Consider the following 21520-nt stretch of genomic DNA (forward strand, 5'->3'; position numbering starts at 1 on the left):
AATGCGCCCTGCAGAAGAGAACAGCTGAGATACCAAAGGATTTTTGCGACGTCACGTTATCGTTTCTCTATTCAAACGTAGTCCCCATTTTCCACTCTAGAATTGATAATAACATTGTAACAAATTGTTACTAACAATTGAAACGACGGAAGTACCTATGACATAAACATTAATGTTTTGGTCTAAAACTGTATTCACACTCTTTAGTGTCCAATAGAGACAATCTACAAAGAGATTTTTCATGACAATCATGACATATAACTAGGTAACAAAAGACTGGAAACCTCTGCGCATTAAAAAGACCCACAACCAATCCCACAACAGAAAAACGCCGAAAGCAACAGAGAGCGAGTCTTTTTGAAACAATTAGCGCGCGAGTCGCGGAGGGCCCTCCATTAAAATTGCTCGGATAACGAGGGGCGGCTTACGCGCGAGTGCAGTGCCGTGACTACACATACATTAAAACGATAGCGGACGACCGCTTGTCCATACAAACCTAGTGCCCAGTGTCATCCCTGGATATTGACATTTTAGAAAATATTTTTACACATTAAGGTGCAGTAGGTTTAGAAAACGGAGTTATTAAAAGGTCGTAGCGCTTTTTTGGAACACGATACGGCTGCCATAAAGTTAATTAGCAATCTTGAGGCCTTTCTCGAGGGACTGTATCGATTCGGATCCCAAGTTTTGGACTTTCGCTCAATAGAAAAAAATCACGAACATATGTCTAAAATAAAGTTTCAAAATTTGTAACAAATTTACATGCATGCACAAAAGCTAAATTAAATTATGTCATTGAGTTTTTCTTTATTGATTTAAATGCCATCTAAATGAGTGGTCATGTGGTCCTTACGATCACGTGATCGCCTTACGCTGTCTCGAGTTTATCATTTTTTCTCCACTTCAAAAAGTGCCCAGCGCCGCTAAAGAAGTTTTCACTTTAAAAACATGATATCCGCGCTCCAGATGGCCACTCATTTAGATGGCATTTAAATCAATAAAGAAAAACTGTCCAAAACATGTCCCTCAATATTTATATTTATTACATGAAAAAGGTTCTAATCTTTTACGGGATGAAATACGAGGATCTCACAGTTACATTCTAACTTTATATCACTCAAATATAATTCAATAAAGCTACATCTTGATGAAATCGCTAATAAAAGTGAACTTTAGTACTAGTGAATAAAACTCAAAATATCATGACCAAATATATTTAGATAAAAAAAAATTAAATCTATTTATTTCGCTAAAATCGTACTTAAATCTACATACATTTGTGTGCAAAATCTCCAGTATGAGATTATGTGCGCGGTCACTAAACTCGCGTTTTGATGTTACCTAATAATACATTGAGTAATTCGAAATGTAAATATCTACTTTTCTTAATGTAGATGCGAGGTCTGCAAGGTAACTTTACAATTTCTATTCGAATTCTATAGTATTTTTTCTACTCCCGTACTGTTATTTGTCATTTAAAGGGTCGTGCACACAACTTTAAAACCCTATCTTAAAGTTGTCAAGACAAGTCTTTAGTCTATTCCCTAAAAAAGCATTTGTGCATACACGCAGTATCTTTTTGGCTCTTTTACAATACTTCGTGTAATGGCCACTTAAAAAATACATTGATGCCAACCTTATAGTCATAACACACTGTCGCACCGCAACGCGACCTTGGTTCGTCGCACCCATAAGTGAGAGCGAAAAAGAAATACAGTAGAGTCCGATTAGTACGACTTCGCATATAACAACCAACCGCTTATAGCGACGTAAGCTACGACCAAGCACATACTTAACAAATATTTTTCATCCAAGAAGTAGCAAAGAATGGAGGGTACGGGCGGGAAAAGAATGAATGAAATAAAAAAACATGTCTATGGTTCACTCATCTGTCAGAGATGACAGTTAAAATTAGGTTGGCAACAATGTATTTCATACAATATTTTTTAAGTGGTGATTACACGAAGTATCGTGCCAAAAAGATACTGCGTGTATGCACAAATACTTTTTTGGGGAATAGACTAAAGACTTGTCTTGACAACTATAAGATAGGGGTTTAAAGGTGTGTGCACGACCCTTTAAATGACAAATAAAAGTACGGGAGTAGAAAAAACAATTAACGCTACAAACTTGAATTTCGAATTTTAAACAAGCTCACTGACCAGCAATTTCAGAACTAAAGTTTTTCAATAGAAAGGAGGATGGGCCAATTATACATAGTGCTGCAGACATTTTGGACTAGTCATTGAGTTTTTATTTCTGTCGGCACTCCCGGGAACCCGTTGTTTTTTTTATTTACATAATGAAAATATCCAGAGAAAAAATGGGGACTACGTTTGTATGGAGAACCGGTCGTCCCTTTTCCTCGCTAAACAGTGAGGGTAGTTCCCTCCACTGAGAGGGTGATTGTAGTGTACACCTCGCGGCCTACGAGTACTGCGTAAAAGCCATCGGAAAGAATCAGAAGAATGACGCTTGGGACGTGTCAAACAACGACATTGTGAACAATTATTTAAAAACTTCAGTTTCTTTTTAAGGTGCCATTCACCAGTCGCTTTTAGGTGAAGGAAAACATCGTGAGGAAACCGGACTAATCCCAACAAGGCCTAGTTTACCCTCTGGGTTGGAAGGTCAGATGGCAGTCGGTTTCGTAAAAACTAGTGCCCACGCCAATTACTGGGATTAGTTGCCCCCAGGCTCCCATGAGCCGTGGCAAAATGCCGGGACAACGCGAGGAAGATGATGATGATGAACTCAATTGATAAAATTTAATCCTTATTGACTTTCCGTTATTTTACTTTCTTTGCGCCAGTCTGTGTGGATACCACCAGTTTGGCACTGACATAAACGCTATCGATGCATCTCGCTCGTACTCGCATATTAGTGCGAGCGAGATGTATAGAAAGTAAATTATATTATAGACGTTAGCGAATATGTCCGTTTTGACACTGTCAATGGTACGGGTACCTACTGCTCGTATGTCATTTTACTGAGAAACTTATTGGTACAACTACTTTATATGGAGTTTTTGATTAAGTAAACAATGTTAGAAATAAGTACCCAGGAAATATAAATATGCCCTATTGTATGTACGTTTACCTACGACCGTACGTACGTCTTGAATAGTGTTTTTTCGTATCGTTCAAGTTCTGTTACGGATCCGTTATGCAAATGCTTCAAAGATGCGTGACGGTCTGCGTGTTGGATTTATCTTTTTTTTTACAAACTCGGAAAATACAAACGTTACCTTGCTTTACGAAATTGACAAATTAACTAATATTTATAAACAGTTGAGGAAGTGGATTTCGCTAACGACTTCAAATGTCATTGTCATGGAGAAACGATCTCTAGCTCTACAAAGAAGTAAATAAGTAATAAAATGTCAGGATAATAAAACTGAAATACACATGCAGTGATACTACTGTGTATCATACTACAAACTTTAAATGTGAGAAATTTCCCTACACCTTCCCTTATAAGGAAATGCGCGGTACCTATATATAAACATTGCCGTCTTGATTCACATTCAACAAATACAATGACTACCAGTGAATGAGTTTTGTAGATGAAAAATTATACTTACTTTTTCGTCGCATCAATTAAATAAGACTAATTACCACTAAAAGATTACAAAATAAGTGTGGCGTTGGCGGATACCGTGAAAGGGATACGTACGCAAAAAAAAAAAATACGGCTGGTCCGTCTGAGTTACTACGCCTATGTCAAAAACGTAGGCGTAGTGTTGTGAAGAATGTTCGCGTAGATAATGTAATTGTAATTACCAGTATTAGCTGCGTGGGGTAGCGGCGTAGCCACGGAGGCCGGTGCGGAACTGCCGGGCGCACGGCGACACACCCAGCTCGCGCATGCGCCAGCCGACCCACCCTCCAGCTCCTACATCGGACTACTAAGGCTCACGATACCATAAGGATATACGATAACACAATTTGTACGATTCCTATATCTTCAATCATTTCAACGCGAACTTACCGCAATGAAAGGTCAATGCGCAACAACTTTAACCAAATGTAGAATAAAATTCAAAATTCTGTTGCGTGCATAGGCTACGGAAACGTCGGAGACTGCTTACCGTCAGGCGGGACGCATGCTTGTTTGCACCGACGTAGTATAAAATGAAAATTAATCTGGGGTGCCGTTAATAAAAACGGTTCGACCTGCTGATGATTCACATATCGTCGGTGACCCATGTTATCACTACATAGTATAAAACGAAGTCGCTTCGTGCTGTCTGTCTGTCTGTCTGTATGCTTAGATCTTTAAAACTACGCAACGGTTTTCGATGCGGTTTTTTTAATAGATAGAGTGATTCAAGAGTAAGGTTTATGTATAATTTGTTAACCCGTGCGAAGCCGGGGCGGGTCGCTAGTTATATATATTTCCCAGGGATTTTACTCACGACGATAATCGCAAAGGATCAGTATAAAGTTAGTCTGACCACCGACTAAGACTTTATCGATTTCGGGCTCAAGTGACACTGGGGATTAACTCACAGTCAAGACGAAAATATTTTCATAATAGGCGAGCGTGGTGCGCTGGGCTGACTTCAACTGTCTCCATATTATTAACCACAAGAATAGCCGGCGCTTTTATTAACTTCACGACAAAGTTATGCAAGAAAATGTATGAGATTGTCCATCATAGTCATCCACGATTAACCGTTACAGTTTAAGAGCCAACAGGAGTGGTCATTTCTCCATACAAACGTACTCGACTGTTTCCTCCGTGGGTTTTGAAGCTAGAGCAATGATTTTTTCAACACAGATTAATATTGTCAATATCTGTGTCGGACCGTTTTGCTTTTTTTGATATTTTTGTTTTTTAAGGCGCTAGAGCCCTTCAAAAATGGCCTAAATGGCCTAATTGACTATGCCGCAATGAAAGGCGCGCTATTCAAAACTTATATCAATTAGCCAAAAAAGCAAAACGGTCCGACACAGATAATGTCATAATCATTTAGATTTCCAAATTTGGTTACGATTGGTTAAGTTTTGGAGGAGGAAACAGTCGAGTACGAAACCTCGATTTTTGAGATTTTCACGCAGGATTTTTCGCCTTGTCCTTATCGCACTAGTTTTAGGAGCCGCTTCCGTTAGCGAGACGGGTATATTAACCTAAAATATTTAAATCTCAGCTCCTGTTGGCTCTTAATTTTTGGCGTTGGGCGGACAGAGTAACGTCAGTGACAAACGCCACGCTGCAGGCTAGCATGCCCTGGGCCCAGGACAGAGCGGCCTGGAGAGCACTGGTGAAGAGTGCCCACAATCGTCACGTCCCTCAGCCATGAGGATACGACAAGGAAGAGAGAAGTCAACTAGGATATCAATAGCTAATAAACATTTATAAAAAAAACAATACACTAACCTTATAGTATGTTAATAGATCTCCTGAGCAGCATATAAACAAATTTTGTAATTTAGTATTTCTACAATGTGATTATTGTTCTTAAAGTTTAATTAAATAGTAACAGACAAAATTTAACAACCGAAATTTAAACAAACTAGAATTGCCTTTTTCCTCATTAAATCTTGTCACATCTAGCCCTCATTTTATGTGTATCAAAATTTATAATCACCTTCCGAATTCTATGAAAAACTTAGAAAATCCCAAATTATTCCAAAACAAGTTAAAAATATTCCTTATTAATAAGTGCTTTTATAGTGTGAAAGACTACTTTAACGAAAAATATGATTAAAATGATCTCATAATATGTAGGTACCTAATTAAAATTGTAAATATTTGTAATTGTTAAGCTTGTAGTTTTTAAGTTAATTGTAGTATAGGTATAGTACGGCCCTTCTGAGGTGAACTTTTCGCTTCAAAACTTAATCTTTCAAACAAAGGCCATTGTCTCTATTATCGCAAAACCGCTAGCTCCAGACTTAGCACGTGCCAGTACAACATTCATTTTGAAAAACAACCGGTATCGTCATAGTATTAAGGTTCAAATTTAATGTCACTGATATTCTAGATATTACGTTTTGGTAGTGTAGGACGATAGACCGCCCCGAAGCGATACGGCACTCATATTATTTTGATACTTAGTGTGGTGTTAAAAATGAAACGTGGTTATTTATTATATTGTTTTATTTAAATTATTAGCTTGCGGTGGTAAATGTAATAATTTACAAAGATGCAGCTGCAAGCATTGTTATTTTTTCTTATCTTAAAAATACTGTGAAATTAACACCTCTGATGTAATGCCGACGCATAGTGACAATAAAAACACTGATAAGGATTTGCGACCTGACCACTATTGTTTTCCATACCTAAATACAATAGGTTTATGAGAAGAGCGGTGTCCAAGATCCGTGTGCATGAGAAGTGGGGCACATTATTTTATCATTTAGCGACCCTAAATCAGGCTTTAGTCAGTTTCTAATATCGTAACCGTGTGCTTCGTGTTATTTATATAAGTACTCTGCCCGATATTGTTAAAAACTTGACGACCTGCTTACGTGACCCTGGATTATGATTGCATACTGTTTGGATTTTTGTGCGACAGAGAGAGTTGAATAACGACTAATTTAGCTGTCTTTTTCTTGCTATCCCAACTTTATTTGCAACAAAAATCATTTTCACTTGTAATATATTATTTTTGATTGTTGAAACTTATTAATGTTAAATTTACATTATTACCTTAGATTTTGTTATATAACAAATATACAACGCTTTATCATAAATAACCGTGTTTCATTTTTAACACTACACTAAGTATCAAAATAATATGAGTGCCGTATCGCTTCGGGGCGGTCTATCGTCCTACACTACCAAAACGTAATATCTAGAATATCAGTGACATTAAATTTGAACCTTAATACTATGACGATACCGGTTGTTTTTCAATATGAATGTTGTACTGGCGCGTGCTAAGTCTGGAGTAGTGGCTTTGCGATAATAGAGACAATGGCCTTTGTTTGGAAGATTAAGGTTTGAAGCGAAAAGTTCACCTCAGAAGGGCCGTACTATATAACTGGTTTGTGATATGCAATAAATGATTCTATTCTATTCTATTCTAAAATATTTTAGAAATATGCAAACCATTAATTGAGAACCTCTTTTTACAAGTTGGTTATTTGTTTCGACGTCATTTGTTTATGGTGGGTGCTTCCTCAGCTTCCTCTATCTTACAAGAATAGAATGTTTGTTTGTTCTCAACAAACATAATTGTTATGATATTAAGTATTAAGTTACATACATAAGGTGTATAAGGTGTATTCTCGCCATTAATCTGGTACCTACATGTTAAGGGCTAATGTGACGAAATCTGACCTGATTTTAAATACCTACTACAAAGAGTACAAAGATGAAATGGCACTCTATATAAAGTTTTTTACTTCTGTTTCCATATACATATGTAACAGGATAAGATCATCCTAGTAATGTAAAAGTTTGATTGGATGTTTGTTCCTACATTATATTATAACCATTGCACAAAAATTTGTAATTGAATTTTGAGTCAATTTTGCACATACATTAGATTGTTTACAACCAGAGAAAGGACAAAGGATGTTTTATCCCAGAACTCATCCCACTAAAGAGGTGTAATTGGAGGGTGCAAGAAGTGGGTAGAGGAGTACTAAGAGCAAGCAGGGTTAAGAATGACACAAACCAAAAACTTACACTATCATTATAAAACAACATGCTTATGTTATATGAAACTTAGCATGAACATTGATATGAAGTTGTGTATTACAACTTCTACTCACTCTAACTCCTGTGTTTACAATTTGTAGCAATGAAAACTATTTAGTACCAGACATATGTTACTTTTTCATGTTTTTTTTTTAATGATCGAATGTTATCTCTAATTCTTTGTGAATGAACACAAGGGAGGATCCAGGGGGGGTTCATAGGGGTCATGACCCCCTCTGGGCCCGGACTGGGTCTAGAACAACAGTAACTGCCGCCACCCCCCGACTATAAAGCTAGATCCGCCCTTGGATTAACATATTAGTGCCAGGAACCAACTTGGCGATTCCTTTGTTTGTAGCCGCTTTCCTCTACAAAGCGGAAAATCGCTGAATTTGGCTACGAGCTTAGTGCTATGAAAATGCTGGCAGTGAATACGTTAAGTCATAGACAATAAAATCTAAAATAATAGTGCTCCTGGCTGGCATACACTAACCTCGTTGGCATTGTCATAGTAAACGAGAGCCCGACGAGTGAGCACCAACCACCTCTCCTTGTAATTGATGGGTGTGAAATACTTCTTGTTTTGAGATCTCTTCACCATAAATGTTTCGCAAATAACCTCATCTTCTTCATTCTTTTCCATTGTTTTCTGTAATAACAAATATGGACAATCTTCATCAAAACAATAGGATACTTTCAGCTTAGTACTGCAGAACTAAAAACTTTTAGGTTTTAATAATTGAATCCTAGGTAATTTATAGTTTTAACAATTTGAAATAAACACAGTAGTTTTACCGCATGTTATTTTAGCTTTTTAGTTATAAGACAGCCTGTTGTTTACCTCTCTTGTTTTCTTTTATTGAGGAGTGCAATAAAAAGTATTGTATTGTATTATATTATTTACGTAATTTTATATTACTAGTGTAAACCAATAATTGTATTGATTTATTTTACTTTATTAGGTACACTAAACAGATATTGTACAATATCACGGGAAACATTTGCGCATTATGGCTTAAAAATTAGCACAAGACCCAAAACAAGTGTACACAGCATGTTTTACAACTAAGCGGAAATATTACAAATTAATTAAACACCATATCATAGCTACAGTGAAAAATATCAGAGAACAAAATTAAATAACTATCTAAACATTACAATAAACTTTACATTGTAAAGATTAAACTTCACAAATGGAACAAACTTAGAGGGTCAAATCAGATGTCAATACCCAATGAAAATTAGTTTGTATAATAATATATTATTATTTGTTTTGGGCAAACCTTTTTTCATCATTATAGAGTGTAAGGCTACATAAAACAATGTATTTTTGTGCAATTTTAAGTGAGATTATTTTGTTAGTACGAAATACGTTAAGTACTTTATATGATACAAGAATAGTAGAAGCGTAAAGCCACATTCCTTTGAACTGTTCGATCAACAAAGAATAATACAAAACTTTAATTACATTATGAAGGCTAATACTTCGGACTCCGATTAAGACTAGGTATACATTAGGCATAACAAGTTCCTTAACGATGTCATCCTTACCAAATAAGAATAACACAATACATTAAACCGGCTAGTTTAAAAAAATGAAAGATACGGGCAAATAATGGATCAAAACCTACCGAAATTAGTAGAAGTCCATAACCACTTCCACCTCTTTCATCACACCACACCACTTTCTTGAACAAATTCCTTAAATCCTCGTCATACACCAGAAATAATACGTAGTTTTCCTTGCTTGCTTTGCTTAGGAAGATATAGGATAGGAAGTTTGCTTTGCTTTTTGCATTCATGAACGAGAAATATACATGGACAGTTTGGACAACAAGAACGCATATGAGCGGCATAGACAAAAGTCAAAACCTGTTTTTGTCTTGCTTGTCATAATAATTTATGGGCTCTACAGACGTCACAACAGTTGCCTTCATTGATTCTATCTAAAGCCCCTCCACACTCGTGAGCGAATTACGGCGCTAACCGCGAACGCGAGTGTGGAGTCGTTTTCCCAGTCTGCGAAAGGGCCTGGGCCTACCGAGAACCACGTTCGATGTAATAGCCTCTCTGTCGCACTTGTATATTAGTACGTAACTGTGACAGGGAGGCCACACGTCAAACGTGGTTCGTGGACCCTCTGGACGGTTTCAAAGTGTCTATAGATTACCGCTCCGGACCTCCCAAAGGTGCGGTACGGCGCACGTATCAATGGTGTGTAAGGCGGTCATTATAGTAGAGTCCAGACGAGCTGGGCAAATCGACCGATTTGATCAGGAAATTAATTGGCGCCAATCTCATCTAGCGTCCACACGTACACAATTAAATCACCAATTTGCATTCCATAGATACTAAATTCGAAAATTGGCATTTTTGTGTCCGCACCTGCTGATTTGATCGAGGAATCAAATTGACGTTTGCATCCGCACGGCCTGATTCGATCGAACAATTTCATCAGATTGGCAAAAAGTGTCTCATGGACTCCACTTATGGCTAAAGTACGGTAAGGTCGCGATGCGGTGCGATAGTGTGTTATGACTATTACATTGTCATTGTCACTGTCAAAATCAAAAGTAAATTGTAGGCATTGATTGTGGCGTTTATAGTTTTTCATAAGTAATTTTATTTTATTTTAATTTCTTGTTTCAAGATTAAAACCATCTTTTTATTATATTTAATTAGTTCAAAATGTCGTCAGAAACAGCTCAAGTGAGCTCTTTGCCACTACCCCCTATGCAATACATTAATTTTTACACTGATGACAATGTAAGACGAAATAGGGCTCCTCTACCACCGAGGCCTATTCATGACTCGTACTCAATGTTTGGCCACCCCTTCAATGCTGATGATACAATTATAAGATCCCTGGAGAGTCAGGTGAGTTTAAAAATGTAATTTGGCTCCTTAGAATAATTTTAAGCCTAGAATGTGATACCTGGCAACTAAAGTGAATTTTATATCTTTTCATCAGGGCTTCAGAAGATTGTATCCAATGCATTTTGATAGAAGAAGAGAGTTGAAAAAATTGAACCACTCATTGCTAGTGAATTTCTTGGACTTGTTAGATCTGCTAGTTCACTGCCCTGATTCACCGAAGCGAGCAGAAAAGGTTGAAGACTTGAGTCTGTTGTTCATACACATACATCACCTGCTCAATGAGTTTAGGCCTCACCAGGCTCGGGAGACTTTGAGAGTTATGATGGAACTGCAAAAACGTCAAAGAGTGGAAACTACACTGAGGTATAGCAACTGAGTGTTTCTTTTATTTTTTGCCATTTTTATTTATTGTGACCTTTTTTGCCACTTTTGTGTTATTTCTACTCAGAATCATGAGCTCTTTCGATCCTAATGAGGTAAAAAAATGTCCCAGAATTTTTTTCCTATTGTGTTACCATTTCCCCATATACTTAGGATGGTGGTAACAAAAACCGGCCAAGTGCGAGTCGGACTCGCGCACGGAGGGTTCCGCACCACCAACAAAAAATAGAGCAAAAAAATCGTGCTTGTTGTATGGGAGCCCCCTTTAAATATTCATTTTATTTTATTTTTAGTATTTGTTGTTATAGTGGCAACAGACATACATCATTAGTGAAAATTTCAACTGTCTAGCCATCGCGGTTCATGAAATACAGCTTGGTGACAGAGGGACGGATGGACGGACGGACAGCAAAGTTTTAGTAATAGGGTCCCGTTTTTTACCCTTTGGGTACGGAACCCTAAAAAGAAGTTTTAAAAATGTTTGGAAATTTTAGGACACTTTTCTTCTATGACCTAGATCCTGACTAGAATTAACACAAGTGACAAAAAAATTCACAATAGGTATATTTTTATATACCTGTACGGATATGATGGTCGTTCTTGTCTACGTGACAGCGTGATAAAACGGTGTCCGTCACTTTCTTTCCCACGGTGTTAAACAGTGACAGTTATTTTATCACGTGGATAAAGATGGATAAAGCTATCCATAATAGGCTGGCTGGCATATATTATGGCAAAAAATAAAAGAAACGCTCAACTTATTATCGAACTTGGCTTTTTTATTTGTAGGTCACTTTAACACATTCAGTGCCAGCGCGACATGAAAAGTAAGGGTAGCGGGTAACATGGAAAAACCTGTATGTAGCAGAAAGTGCTTACACACCGAGAACCCGCCTAGTGCTGGGAGTGAATGTGTTAAATAATTTTATTTCATGAATAACCATCTCAGTAATCAAAGACAATATTTCTGTTTAATATCGTTAATTTATAGGGTTCCGTACCCTATTAAAGATTGCACTGTCCGTCTGTCTGTCTGTCACCAGGCTGTATCTCATAAATCGTGATAACTAGATAGTTGAAATTTTCACACATGATGTATTTTAACATATACTCAAAACAGAATAAAATAAATATTTAAGTGGGGCTCCCATACAACAAACGTGATTTTTTTGCCGTTTTTTGCGTAATGGTACGCGACCGTTCGTGCGCGAGTCCGACTCGCACTTGGCCGGTTTTTACTATTTAACAATACTTTCTAATAGTTAAAGTTGGTTATTCTTCCTTTTCAGATTCCAGAAGCATTTAGACAAGGTCCAGGATATATTACAGAATGCTCTTCAAGGCTTGCCAAATCAGAATGAAGTCGAGTCTAATTTCAAAGTGCCTGTAGAAATTCTGGATCAAATGACTGTGGGCTCTGGTGACGGAGCTAATTCTGATCCCTGTTATGAACTTGATCGCCTTATGTGTAATGTTGTGGATAATATGAGATAGTTTAAGTTGGTTTAGAATTGCTACATTATAAGTACTATAACAACTGATAGGTTAAGTCATTTTTAGGGTTCCGTACCTCGAAAGGAAAAACGGAACCCTTATGGATCACTTTGTTGTCCATCCGTCCGTCTGTCTGTCAAGACCCTTTATCTCGGGAATGCTTTGAGTCGAGTTGAAATTAAAACGATATACTCAGGTCTACAGTCCCTTGAAGTTGTAAAAAAACCAACGTAAAATAAGATACAGCCGTTTAGTCTAGCCCGAAAATCCGTATATTTCGACACTCGAAGGAAATTAGGATACTTCCCGTTGACATAGAACTAATAACAAGTAATACGTATCGTCTTACACTACAAGTATAGGAAAAAAATCTAATACTATGAATTTGTAAAAAATCAAACAAAGTTACATTTGTACGGAACCCTCGGTGGCCGAGTCCGACTCGCACATGTCCGGTTTTTTATTGTAAGTATCAAGCTTACACATCACAGCATCTATTTTTAGAAAGTTATAATAGTGAGTACATTTCTAAAAATAGATGCTCATTTTTCAAATTTATATTTTTTCCCGTTTGTATGTAGAAACACCTTCAAGAGAGTACTCTCTTGAAGATTTAAGGTGTTTCTGGGACGAAGTTGGAAGCTGGCAGTATTGGGAGGTTCGATGGGAGTACTCCCATCTTAAAGGCGGGCAACGCACTTACAACCCCTCTGGTGATGCTGGGTGTCCATAGACAGCGGTAAAAAAAAGGTGTATTCTGGTAATTTAATATTCGAAGTTAAATTTAGTAGCTGAGCCAAGCTGACTATTAGCAGGTTACTATCAAATGTACAGACAGCGTAAAACCTAAAAAAATTAAAATTTTCTAAAACTTACAAGATAGGAATTAGGATAGGATTCAAAGAATTTGATAAATAAAACAAGTAAATTAAAATGTTTTTTTTTTATTTGAAGTAAATCACCTATATAGAGCCATACACTTCTTTGTCAAGAAGTTCTCCCAAATATGCAGCAGGGACCGTCGCCTAATATATAGTTCTAAAACTAAGGCAAACCATGTAAACTAGGTTTGACAGTTGGAATTTCACTACACTTCCCTTATGTTAATTTTTAATAAACAGTCCATACTTCTTACTTTAAGTCTTATCGTCATATTAAATGTAATGTTAAGTAGCTGTATACTTGTACAGCGCTGGCACTTTCTAATCCAGTATAGTGTTATAAAAACACCTATACCTCTATAGATCATTTAAATATCAGTATCAGTATATGTAATATGTAATTTATGGACTTCCACAAAATTGAATTGTAAAACTATACAGCCAATGTAGGTTTACCTTTCAGATACAACATAACATAAGCTATAATATACTAAGTTTCAACTACACAATAAATTCAGTAAAATTCCAACTGATCGACTGAAACTATGTTATGTACTTACGATTCTGTGCAAATACTGAATACCACCAGTAGAGTGATTAGAGCTTAAATGAGTGCAAATTAAAATAATACTTACATAAATACAGTTGCCACCACGACTCCAATCTCCATGGGAGCTTTCTAAGATAAACATTGGCAAGGTCTAATAATTGTGAAAGTTACAGAACTTTCATTACATACCATCCTAAATGTTGACCGCATTTCAAAATGTACGGGCAGAGCTGGAACAACATTACAAAATGAATGACAAGACCTGCCCCTGCTGGAGACCGCAATGCACCTGTAAGGGTCTCCCCAAACTTATCGACGCGGAATCGGCAATGCCAATAGAAATGAAACTTTATGTCCACGCAATAAGAGCGAAAAAGACGCCGACGCGTCGGCCGTCGACGGCCGAACGGAGCCTAACCGAACCTTACCTGTTTATGCTGTTTACTATCGGCTTTCGCCGAATCCGCGTCGATAAGTATGGGGAGACCCTAAGAGTGAACGCCGACTCGCCACCCGGCCACTGTAGAGAAGTCTGCCTACTACAAAGAAAGGAAGACAATCTTAAACGAACAGATGTATGAACACCAAACGCGCCACAAGTAATCATTAGTTTTTTTCGTAGAGTCAAAGTCAGTCAATTTGAATCGTTATGTGCCAAAATGGTCGGTTAAGTATGCCGTTGTTTTCAAAATTTGATTATTAATCGTTTGGATCTCTCATTCTTAATTTTGACAGTGGGGGGTTGCATACACTTGAATAATGTAGTGTTTCACTCTCCCACACTAAATGGTCAGTATTCGGTTTTAATAATTGCTGCGCTTTCTGAAAGGCGCGCCATTGCTCCTGAAATCGCGCCGGCCGTAGCCGCCGCGGCCCCGGGGTGTGCCCTGAAAGCGCCCGCTGTTGAGGCGGGAGCTGTATTTGCCAGACGGAGGCGTGTACATCTTTTGGCTTCGTTCGCCGCTGCGCGCCCGCTTCTCCGGTGACGATTTTTCTTCACCGTTGTCGAACGTGATTGGTCTATGTCTTTTAGGTGGTGACTGTTTGTCTGCCGGGGTGTCTGCTGACTGTTTTTCCTGTACCAAGTAGAAATTAAACGTTAATCGACATTTATTACTTCAAAATTAAGTTTTTAAATTTACATATGTCGATTGACATAAGTTTTTTTTATTTACCTCTTTTTCAGTCTTTTTAGACAAAAAGGAAAGTTGCACTCTGCTCTTGAAGCTCGGCGGGGATCTGAATATGTCGCGGATCAATGTATTGATGTTGGACGTAGTCTTCAACGCTACAACCTTGAGCTTATTTTCTTCAGAATTAGCGTCATCTCCTTTCTTATCCTGTAATAGAACAAATCAATTACTAATTTCCCATAAACTAAAAGAATTCCATTTGTCGTACACTATGATGTGTGGCGGCCTCGATTGTCTTATGCGCTACGTCTAGTAGTTGAAGTCTGTTTGTCTATCTAAAATGTTTTATGGCAATACCTTAGTATATAACGTCCTAAGGGCTGTAACATGTGCACCATGGTTTGCAAAGAATACAGAGATACATGAATACCTAAAGATTCCAACAATCAAAGAGGAAGTTAACAGATATTGTGTTAAGTACAAAGAACGACTAAAAAAACATACAAACGAACTTGCAAGGGACTTGGTAAACACCAATGACAATCCGAGTAGGCTGAAAAGGTGGCAAATACTGCGACTAGACCAGAGGCACTAAGTGGCACTAGAAGATAAATACTATCAAAGTCAAGAGAGAGTATTTAATGGAATACCTCTCAAAACCCTCAACAAAGACAAGAAAGACAAAGAAAAAAAAAAAAAAAAAAAAAAAAAAATACCTTAGTAACTTCCTTCAACTTTTTGATGTATCCTTGAGTTAAGCGTGCTGTATATTGTAGACGCAAGCGAAGCGCCTTTAGCCTCGCCGCATCAGCGCCGAGTGCCTCTGGTGCTTTCCGGCATAGAGAGTGAAGGGCGAACAAGGCACACTCCACATGAGAGAATTGGAGTGACGGGGTAGGCTTGCTGTCTTCAGGTTGGGTCGCGGAACTGTCTGATTTATCTGTATCTGTCTTTTCTTCTTCAACTGGCGCTTCAGGTAAATAGTTCTGTGAATATGAAGAAAGCACATTATGAAATCGTTAAATCTAATACCTTTAAACGAGCAATTCTTGTTTATTTATTTATTTATTTATATATATATATATTTCGGGGATCTCGGAAACGGCTCTAATGATTTCGATGAAATTTGGTATATAGGGGTTTTCGGGGGCGAAAAATCGATCTAGCTAGGTCTTATCTCTGGGAAAACGCGCATTTCCGAGTTATTATATGTTTTCCGAGCGAAGCTCGGTCACCCAGATATTTATTGGCAAACAAGGGTTGATTTTAAAGTAACAAATGCCTAAAGTTAATTGTCTATAGTTTTTTAGCTAGTTTAGTTATATGATTTTTATGACTATAAAATAACAATTCATAGTTTAGGTTATAGTCTGGCAAACCAAAGGACAAAAAACCTATCCCTTTCTCTTGGGTGCTAGTACTAGCGTATTAAGACAAAGACATTATGATTCTCAGAGTCAAAGGAGACAGTCCCTGGCCAATTTATAGTTTATTTATTTAAGTTGGGTTATAGTATAGTAAACCTTTTTTTCTACTCCAGCACTTAAATGTGTCAATTAAATGACTGACAGTGATATCTAAAGCAATGTCATTTGAATGATTTGTCTATAGGCTCATAAGATGACTGCTAGCAGTCATCTTATGAATATAATACAACTGCTTTATTTTTTTTAAAGATACAAGTTCCGATCATCTTGATTGAAAGAGGTATGTTTTCATTTACAATAATAACTCTTTTTTTTTTAAATAATAACTCAATTTTTTTTAAATAATAACTCTTTTTTTTTAATAATAACTCTTTTTTTTTAATAATAACTCTTTTTTTTTTTTTTGGTAAAGCTGTATTAGTGTTACTTACAACAAGCAAGTCATGAACTGCATCAATCTTCTGGGGCTTCTCCAGATCTCCACAATGTTCAGTAATTTCAGCAAATATCTTCAATAGCTCCAGCTTGTAGTCAGACCCTCCTTCCGGTGAAGCTATTTCATTCCACTTCGGTAGCACATAGTCACAGAAGAAGTTCACAAACTGTGTCGAATCCACTTGAGGCTGTAACATGATTTCTAAAATTAATCGCATTGTAGGACTGTGGCTGCTAAGCGCTGGTGGCCTAGCGGTAAGAGCGTGCGACTTGCAATCCGGAGGTCGCGGGTTCGAACCCCGGCTCGTACCAATGAGTTTTTCGGAACTTATGTACGAAATATCATTTGATATTTACCAGTCGCTTTTCGGTGAAGGAAAACATCGTGAGGAAACCGGACTAATCCCAATACGGGCCTAGTTTACCCTCTGGGTTGGAAGGTCAGATGGCAGTCGATTTCGTAAAAACTAGTGCCCACGCCAATTACTGGGATTAGTTGCCAAGCGGACCCCAGGCTCCCATGAGCCGTGGCAAAATGCCGGGACAACGCGAGGAAGATGATGTATGACTGTGGCTGCTGCCCGCCCACTATAAAAAACTGTTTAAAAAAAATTTGATGCATGTTATTTCATTTTTATACATTTTGTGACAGAAAGGTTTTGAATTAATTTGTACATAAGTAATTAAATAATGGCCAGGCAACCAGTATGTACAAAATTTTAACCAGAATTTTAATTATTATTTATGAGTGCAGGAATGACTTTGTGCATTTATAACTTAGTTTATTGTAAAATGGTTACAATTACAACTATGAATACAAAATAGGTAGTTAACTCCGAATGAGCTTAGAAATGTTGTAATAGTTTTTGTTTGTACCTATTTTCACTAGTGAAAAACATTCCCCCATCTAAAATTCCGGGTTATCAAGAGAGTGGAATATTTGATGAAAAATGTAATTAAACTTACCGAGAACAGTGGCAATGCATGCTGAGTACATTGTATGATTCTTTCAACATGTTCTGTATCTTCAGGGTGCCAATCATCAGGGGAAAAGGCTAATGCCGCCACAATTTGCACCAGCTCCTTCTTGCCTGCTGGGGTTTTACCAAGCCTTGACCATGTCAAGAGATCCATGATGTGTTCAAACTCTTCTGCCACCACATCCTAAAATGACATGGGGGAAATGAAAAAATGATCGTGAAAGTAAACTTTTTTTCTCAAACATGATTGAAGGATACAAAATATGTACTACTATTTCAACCCTAGAGTGCTCATGCTATGAGCATTTTGCCGCCCATGGCACAAACTGTGATTATTTGAACAGATACATTTGTCACGGGTTAATTGTTTTTGTACTACTAAGTGTAAAATTAGATTTGCAGATGATATTGTATTATTTGAAGAAGATCCAAAGAAACTGCAAGGTATGATCGAGTCACTGTGCAAAGAAAGCAAAAAAGTTAACAATGAACACCACAAAAACAACATTAATGACCAATTCAATAAAAACAGGAATAAACATAGATACGATCTTACTACAATATGTAGAAGAGTACACATACCTTGGCCACTGATATCTCCGGTAGACCTAACTAGCAAAGAAATAAATACAAGAATAACCAATAGATGGAAAAAATATTGATCTAATGAAAGAAGTAATGAAGTCCACTAATCTCAGCATTACCACAAAAAGAAAAGTATTTAACACATGTATCTTACCCTGCATTACATACTGATGTGAGACATGGGCACTCAACAAAGAGCACCGAGACAGGCTTCAGTACTGCCAGAGGTCTATGGAACAAAGTATGACGGGAACACGCAGACTAGACAAAATGAGAAATGAAGACCTGAGACATAAAACAAAAGTGACCGACATACTCACTAAAATAGACCAATGTAAGTGGAGATGGACTGGCCACATGTTGAGAAACAAGCAGGAAAAATGGAGTGAGATTGTAACGGATTGGTACCCAAGAGGTTGCACATGGAGACAGAGGAAACCTCGAACAAGATGGGAGGATGAACTCAATCTCACAGCGGGCCCGAAATGGAGAAGAGTGGCCCACGACAGACCCCAATGGAAAGAGCTAGAGGAGGCCTTTGCCAAGAGGCACACTGAGCTTAGAAATTAGAGGCTTAATAGATAGAAGTGTAAAATGGTAATGAACTAATAACCCTTGTTCTAATAGTTTGTGATTTACTTTATTGCATAAAAATGATTACAATCTAAACATGTAATCACATTAAGTATTGGCAGCAAAATGCTCCCCATGCAAGCACTCGCATTACACCAAAAGATGGGACTATCTTTCTAGGGTTAATAATACTTCTGAAGAAGTAGCCGATTTTTGGTATGACATATAATAAATTAATAAAGTTAAAACATGTTAAAAATGAGACCTGCAGCTAATAACTTATATTTTATTATTCTGTAACAAAAACCAACATACCTCAAGTATTTTCTTGCATTCTGTAATAATAATTTCTTCAACTTCTTTGTTTATAATCTCCCTTCCAAGCTGTTTCACTTTTGTGGCCAAAAATTTGATGCATCTCTCTCGGACGATTTCATTCACCACCTCTGTTTCAGTATTCTGGTGTATTTGGGAAAAGAGTCCCACTAAGGCACCTTTAGGGTCACTCTTCACTATTGTTACCAAAGAATTATGGACGATATTGATCTCCGTAGCATCGTCAGATTGAAGGAGTTGTGCCAAGATATCGGCAATTCTTTGAGTGTGCTCTTTATGGTCTTTGCAAAGTGTGGGCAAATCTTTAATGGCTTGTTTGCGTATCTGTAAATGGTTTATAGTATTTAGTCAGAATTTTATTTGCCATAGTTTATTGAAAATTTGTTTGAGACACTTGAGACAAGTATTTATCAAAGCATGGGGATTTATAGCAAACAACCGAACGCAGCCGGGGTGCTCGCGCGAAATAAAATATTTACTACAAAATAAATATTTCCAAATTGAAATTTTAAATAAATAGCAATTACTCACAGCCACATCATCGTCTTCGCAGAGGTCAAATTGAGCTTCTATAGCTTGCTCTGCGAGGTTAGGAAAGCTGTTGAAGAATTTCGCAATGAATTGTGACGCTAATCTTTTCTCTTTATCTGAACCTTTCACAGCGGCTAAAATTTCCGTGTACTCTTTTTCATGCTAAAACAAAATAAAAATTAGATTAGTTTTAGAATTAAAATAAGACTATTTGTTTTATATATAAGTTATAACATTACGAAGGCTTACTTTGGAGATGTCTTCTTTGGCGTCGGCCAAAATACCGTAATTTTGATACAGTTTTTCAATATTGTCGGACGACATGGCTTGACTTCAGCTAATACACGATATTGAAAACGCACTAGGCACGGCAGGAATAACTATTCTGAGGGCAATTAATTAACATGAATTAGCTAAACAGTAAATCAAAATTAAACACGCGATGCGCTATTCGCCATTGCAGAACCACAGATAGAGACAGTGTTGCTAGATGAAATCTGAAATATTCAGTAGAAAAAAAATCGTTTTAGCAGTAGATAGGGGAAAAAAGCAGTAGATTTAAAAAGTGATGTCTGCAATTGGGAGGCACACTAAAAGCTCGAGACAGATGGCGCTGCAAGCGAGTATACCTTGTTTACGTTTCGTGTCAAGTGTGTGGTGTCGATTTTTTGCTTAATCCTTGCGATTATTTACTTAAAATGTACGCTTTAATGACTGTGCGTGAGCTTCAAGCTGAGCTTCGAAGGAGAAATGCGACAGTGGCTGGAAAAAAGGCTATTTTGATACAAAGGTAATCACTTATTATATTTGAGGTTATGTCTTATATTTTTAGTGTTTATTTAAAATTTCCATGCTCAAGTGTTATCTTTATTTTAGATTGGAGGCTTACGATCGTAACCAAAACTTTGGTGCTAATCTGGACGTTCAGGAGGACCGGTCATATGTGTGCCCACCGTCTGATACTTTCAGAGATATTAACGCCGATTCGCCTATACCCAACATCAGCAAGCATGAAATACAAGAATATTTTCAAAGGTATCTTAATAATTTAGTTTCTTGACTGTACATCACACTGTCGATGATTATTACTTGTTGACAATGTATATAAAATGTCTAATGTCTGCACTATTTTTCTACAGATTCAATACTCACCCAAAAGGACAACTGTTATACGAATCTCGTCATCTTGTGACGGCTCGTTACACGTCCGATGGTGCGTACACCTATTTACGTGGACAATGCAAAGCCAGCATGAAGAGCCTGACATATGTTGTTGATGTGAAAGTCACTCAAGAAGGTTCAATAGAGGAGTGCCACTGTGAGTGTGCTGCAGGGAGCGGTACAGAAGCTAGCTGCAAGCATGTTGCTGTATTGTTGTTAGGTGCGCACGATATAGTAAACAAACAGTATATATTATTACATCAAGTTTGCACTCAACAACTGATGACCTTTAAGAAACCTACAAAGGTTTTCCAGAAATCACCCATTGCTGCACAAAGTTTGCCAAGTAAGAGAATAAAAACTTGTAATTACGAACCCCTGAAAGAGGAGGACATCATGCAAAACTATGAGGACTATGTCAGTAATTTAGTCATAGGTTATGGGGAGACATCTATGCCTCTACTACAAACATACGAACCGGCAAATCCTCATGGGATTGAATGGGATCACTCATATACTGAGG

General features: G+C 37.4%; 3 protein-coding genes across 4 annotated transcripts in view; 1 reads left to right on the forward strand and 2 right to left on the reverse strand.

The window, feature by feature from the left end:
- LOC134662360 (tyrosine-protein kinase Btk) overlaps nucleotides 1–9383 on the reverse strand; it is an 87553-nt gene extending 78170 nt beyond the window's left edge. The window contains exons 1-2 of the mRNA XM_063518562.1: nucleotides 9285–9383; nucleotides 8147–8302 (exon numbers count right to left, since the gene is read on the reverse strand). Coding sequence (XP_063374632.1) covers nucleotides 8147–8296 — 150 coding nt within the window. The 5' untranslated portion in view covers nucleotides 8297–8302; nucleotides 9285–9383. The remainder of the gene's footprint in view (nucleotides 1–8146; nucleotides 8303–9284) is intronic.
- An 864-nt stretch (nucleotides 9384–10247) lies between these two features.
- On the forward strand, nucleotides 10248–12469 carry LOC134662877 (mediator of RNA polymerase II transcription subunit 7). Its single transcript, XM_063519186.1, has 3 exons — nucleotides 10248–10530; nucleotides 10625–10893; nucleotides 12201–12469. Exons 1-3 carry the CDS (start codon nucleotides 10342–10344, stop codon nucleotides 12403–12405), a joined length of 663 nt encoding a protein of 220 aa, XP_063375256.1. The 5' UTR covers nucleotides 10248–10341; the 3' UTR covers nucleotides 12406–12469.
- Nucleotides 12470–14624: 2155 nt separating this feature from the next.
- Nucleotides 14625–20292, reverse strand: LOC134662349 (apoptosis inhibitor 5). 2 transcript variants are annotated; one of them, XM_063518540.1, is made up of 8 exons: nucleotides 20086–20292; nucleotides 19837–19998; nucleotides 19285–19629; nucleotides 17798–17995; nucleotides 16828–17019; nucleotides 15686–15955; nucleotides 14993–15176; nucleotides 14625–14896 (listed from the first exon to the last, which is right to left on the reverse strand). In XM_063518540.1, exons 1-8 carry the CDS (start codon nucleotides 20158–20160, stop codon nucleotides 14640–14642), a joined length of 1683 nt encoding a protein of 560 aa, XP_063374610.1. In that variant the 5' UTR covers nucleotides 20161–20292; the 3' UTR covers nucleotides 14625–14639. The 2 variants fall into 2 exon arrangements, with proteins under 2 accessions (XP_063374610.1, XP_063374613.1); XM_063518543.1 differs by having other exon boundaries at nucleotides 14625–14912; nucleotides 15012–15176; nucleotides 20086–20291.
- Between the last annotated feature and the right edge of the window lie 1228 nt (nucleotides 20293–21520).

This window comes from Cydia amplana, chromosome 3 (genome assembly GCF_948474715.1).
Source record: "Cydia amplana chromosome 3, ilCydAmpl1.1, whole genome shotgun sequence".
Lineage (NCBI taxonomy): Eukaryota > Metazoa > Arthropoda > Insecta > Lepidoptera > Tortricidae > Cydia > Cydia amplana.

What these genes read in the sequence shown, in the direction of transcription:
- LOC134662877 (XM_063519186.1), top strand. Translation starts at nt 10,342, where the DNA reads ATGTCGTCAGAAACAGCTCAAGTGAGCTCTTTGCCACTACCCCCTATG. An exon ending in TAAGATCCCTGGAGAGTCAG is followed by an intron (nt 10,531 to 10,624) that starts GTGAGTTTAAAA and finishes TCTTTTCATCAG; the next exon opens with GGCTTCAGAAGATTGTATCC. An exon ending in AGAGTGGAAACTACACTGAG is followed by an intron (nt 10,894 to 12,200) that starts GTATAGCAACTG and finishes CTTCCTTTTCAG; the next exon opens with ATTCCAGAAGCATTTAGACA.
- LOC134662349 (XM_063518540.1), bottom strand. Translation starts at nt 20,160, where the DNA reads ATGTCGTCCGACAATATTGAAAAACTGTATCAAAATTACGGTATTTTG. An exon ending in CCAAAGAAGACATCTCCAAA is followed by an intron (nt 19,999 to 20,085) that starts GTAAGCCTTCGT and finishes ATTTTGTTTTAG; the next exon opens with CATGAAAAAGAGTACACGGA. An exon ending in ATGCATTGCCACTGTTCTCG is followed by an intron (nt 17,020 to 17,797) that starts GTAAGTTTAATT and finishes ATCATGTTACAG; the next exon opens with CCTCAAGTGGATTCGACACA.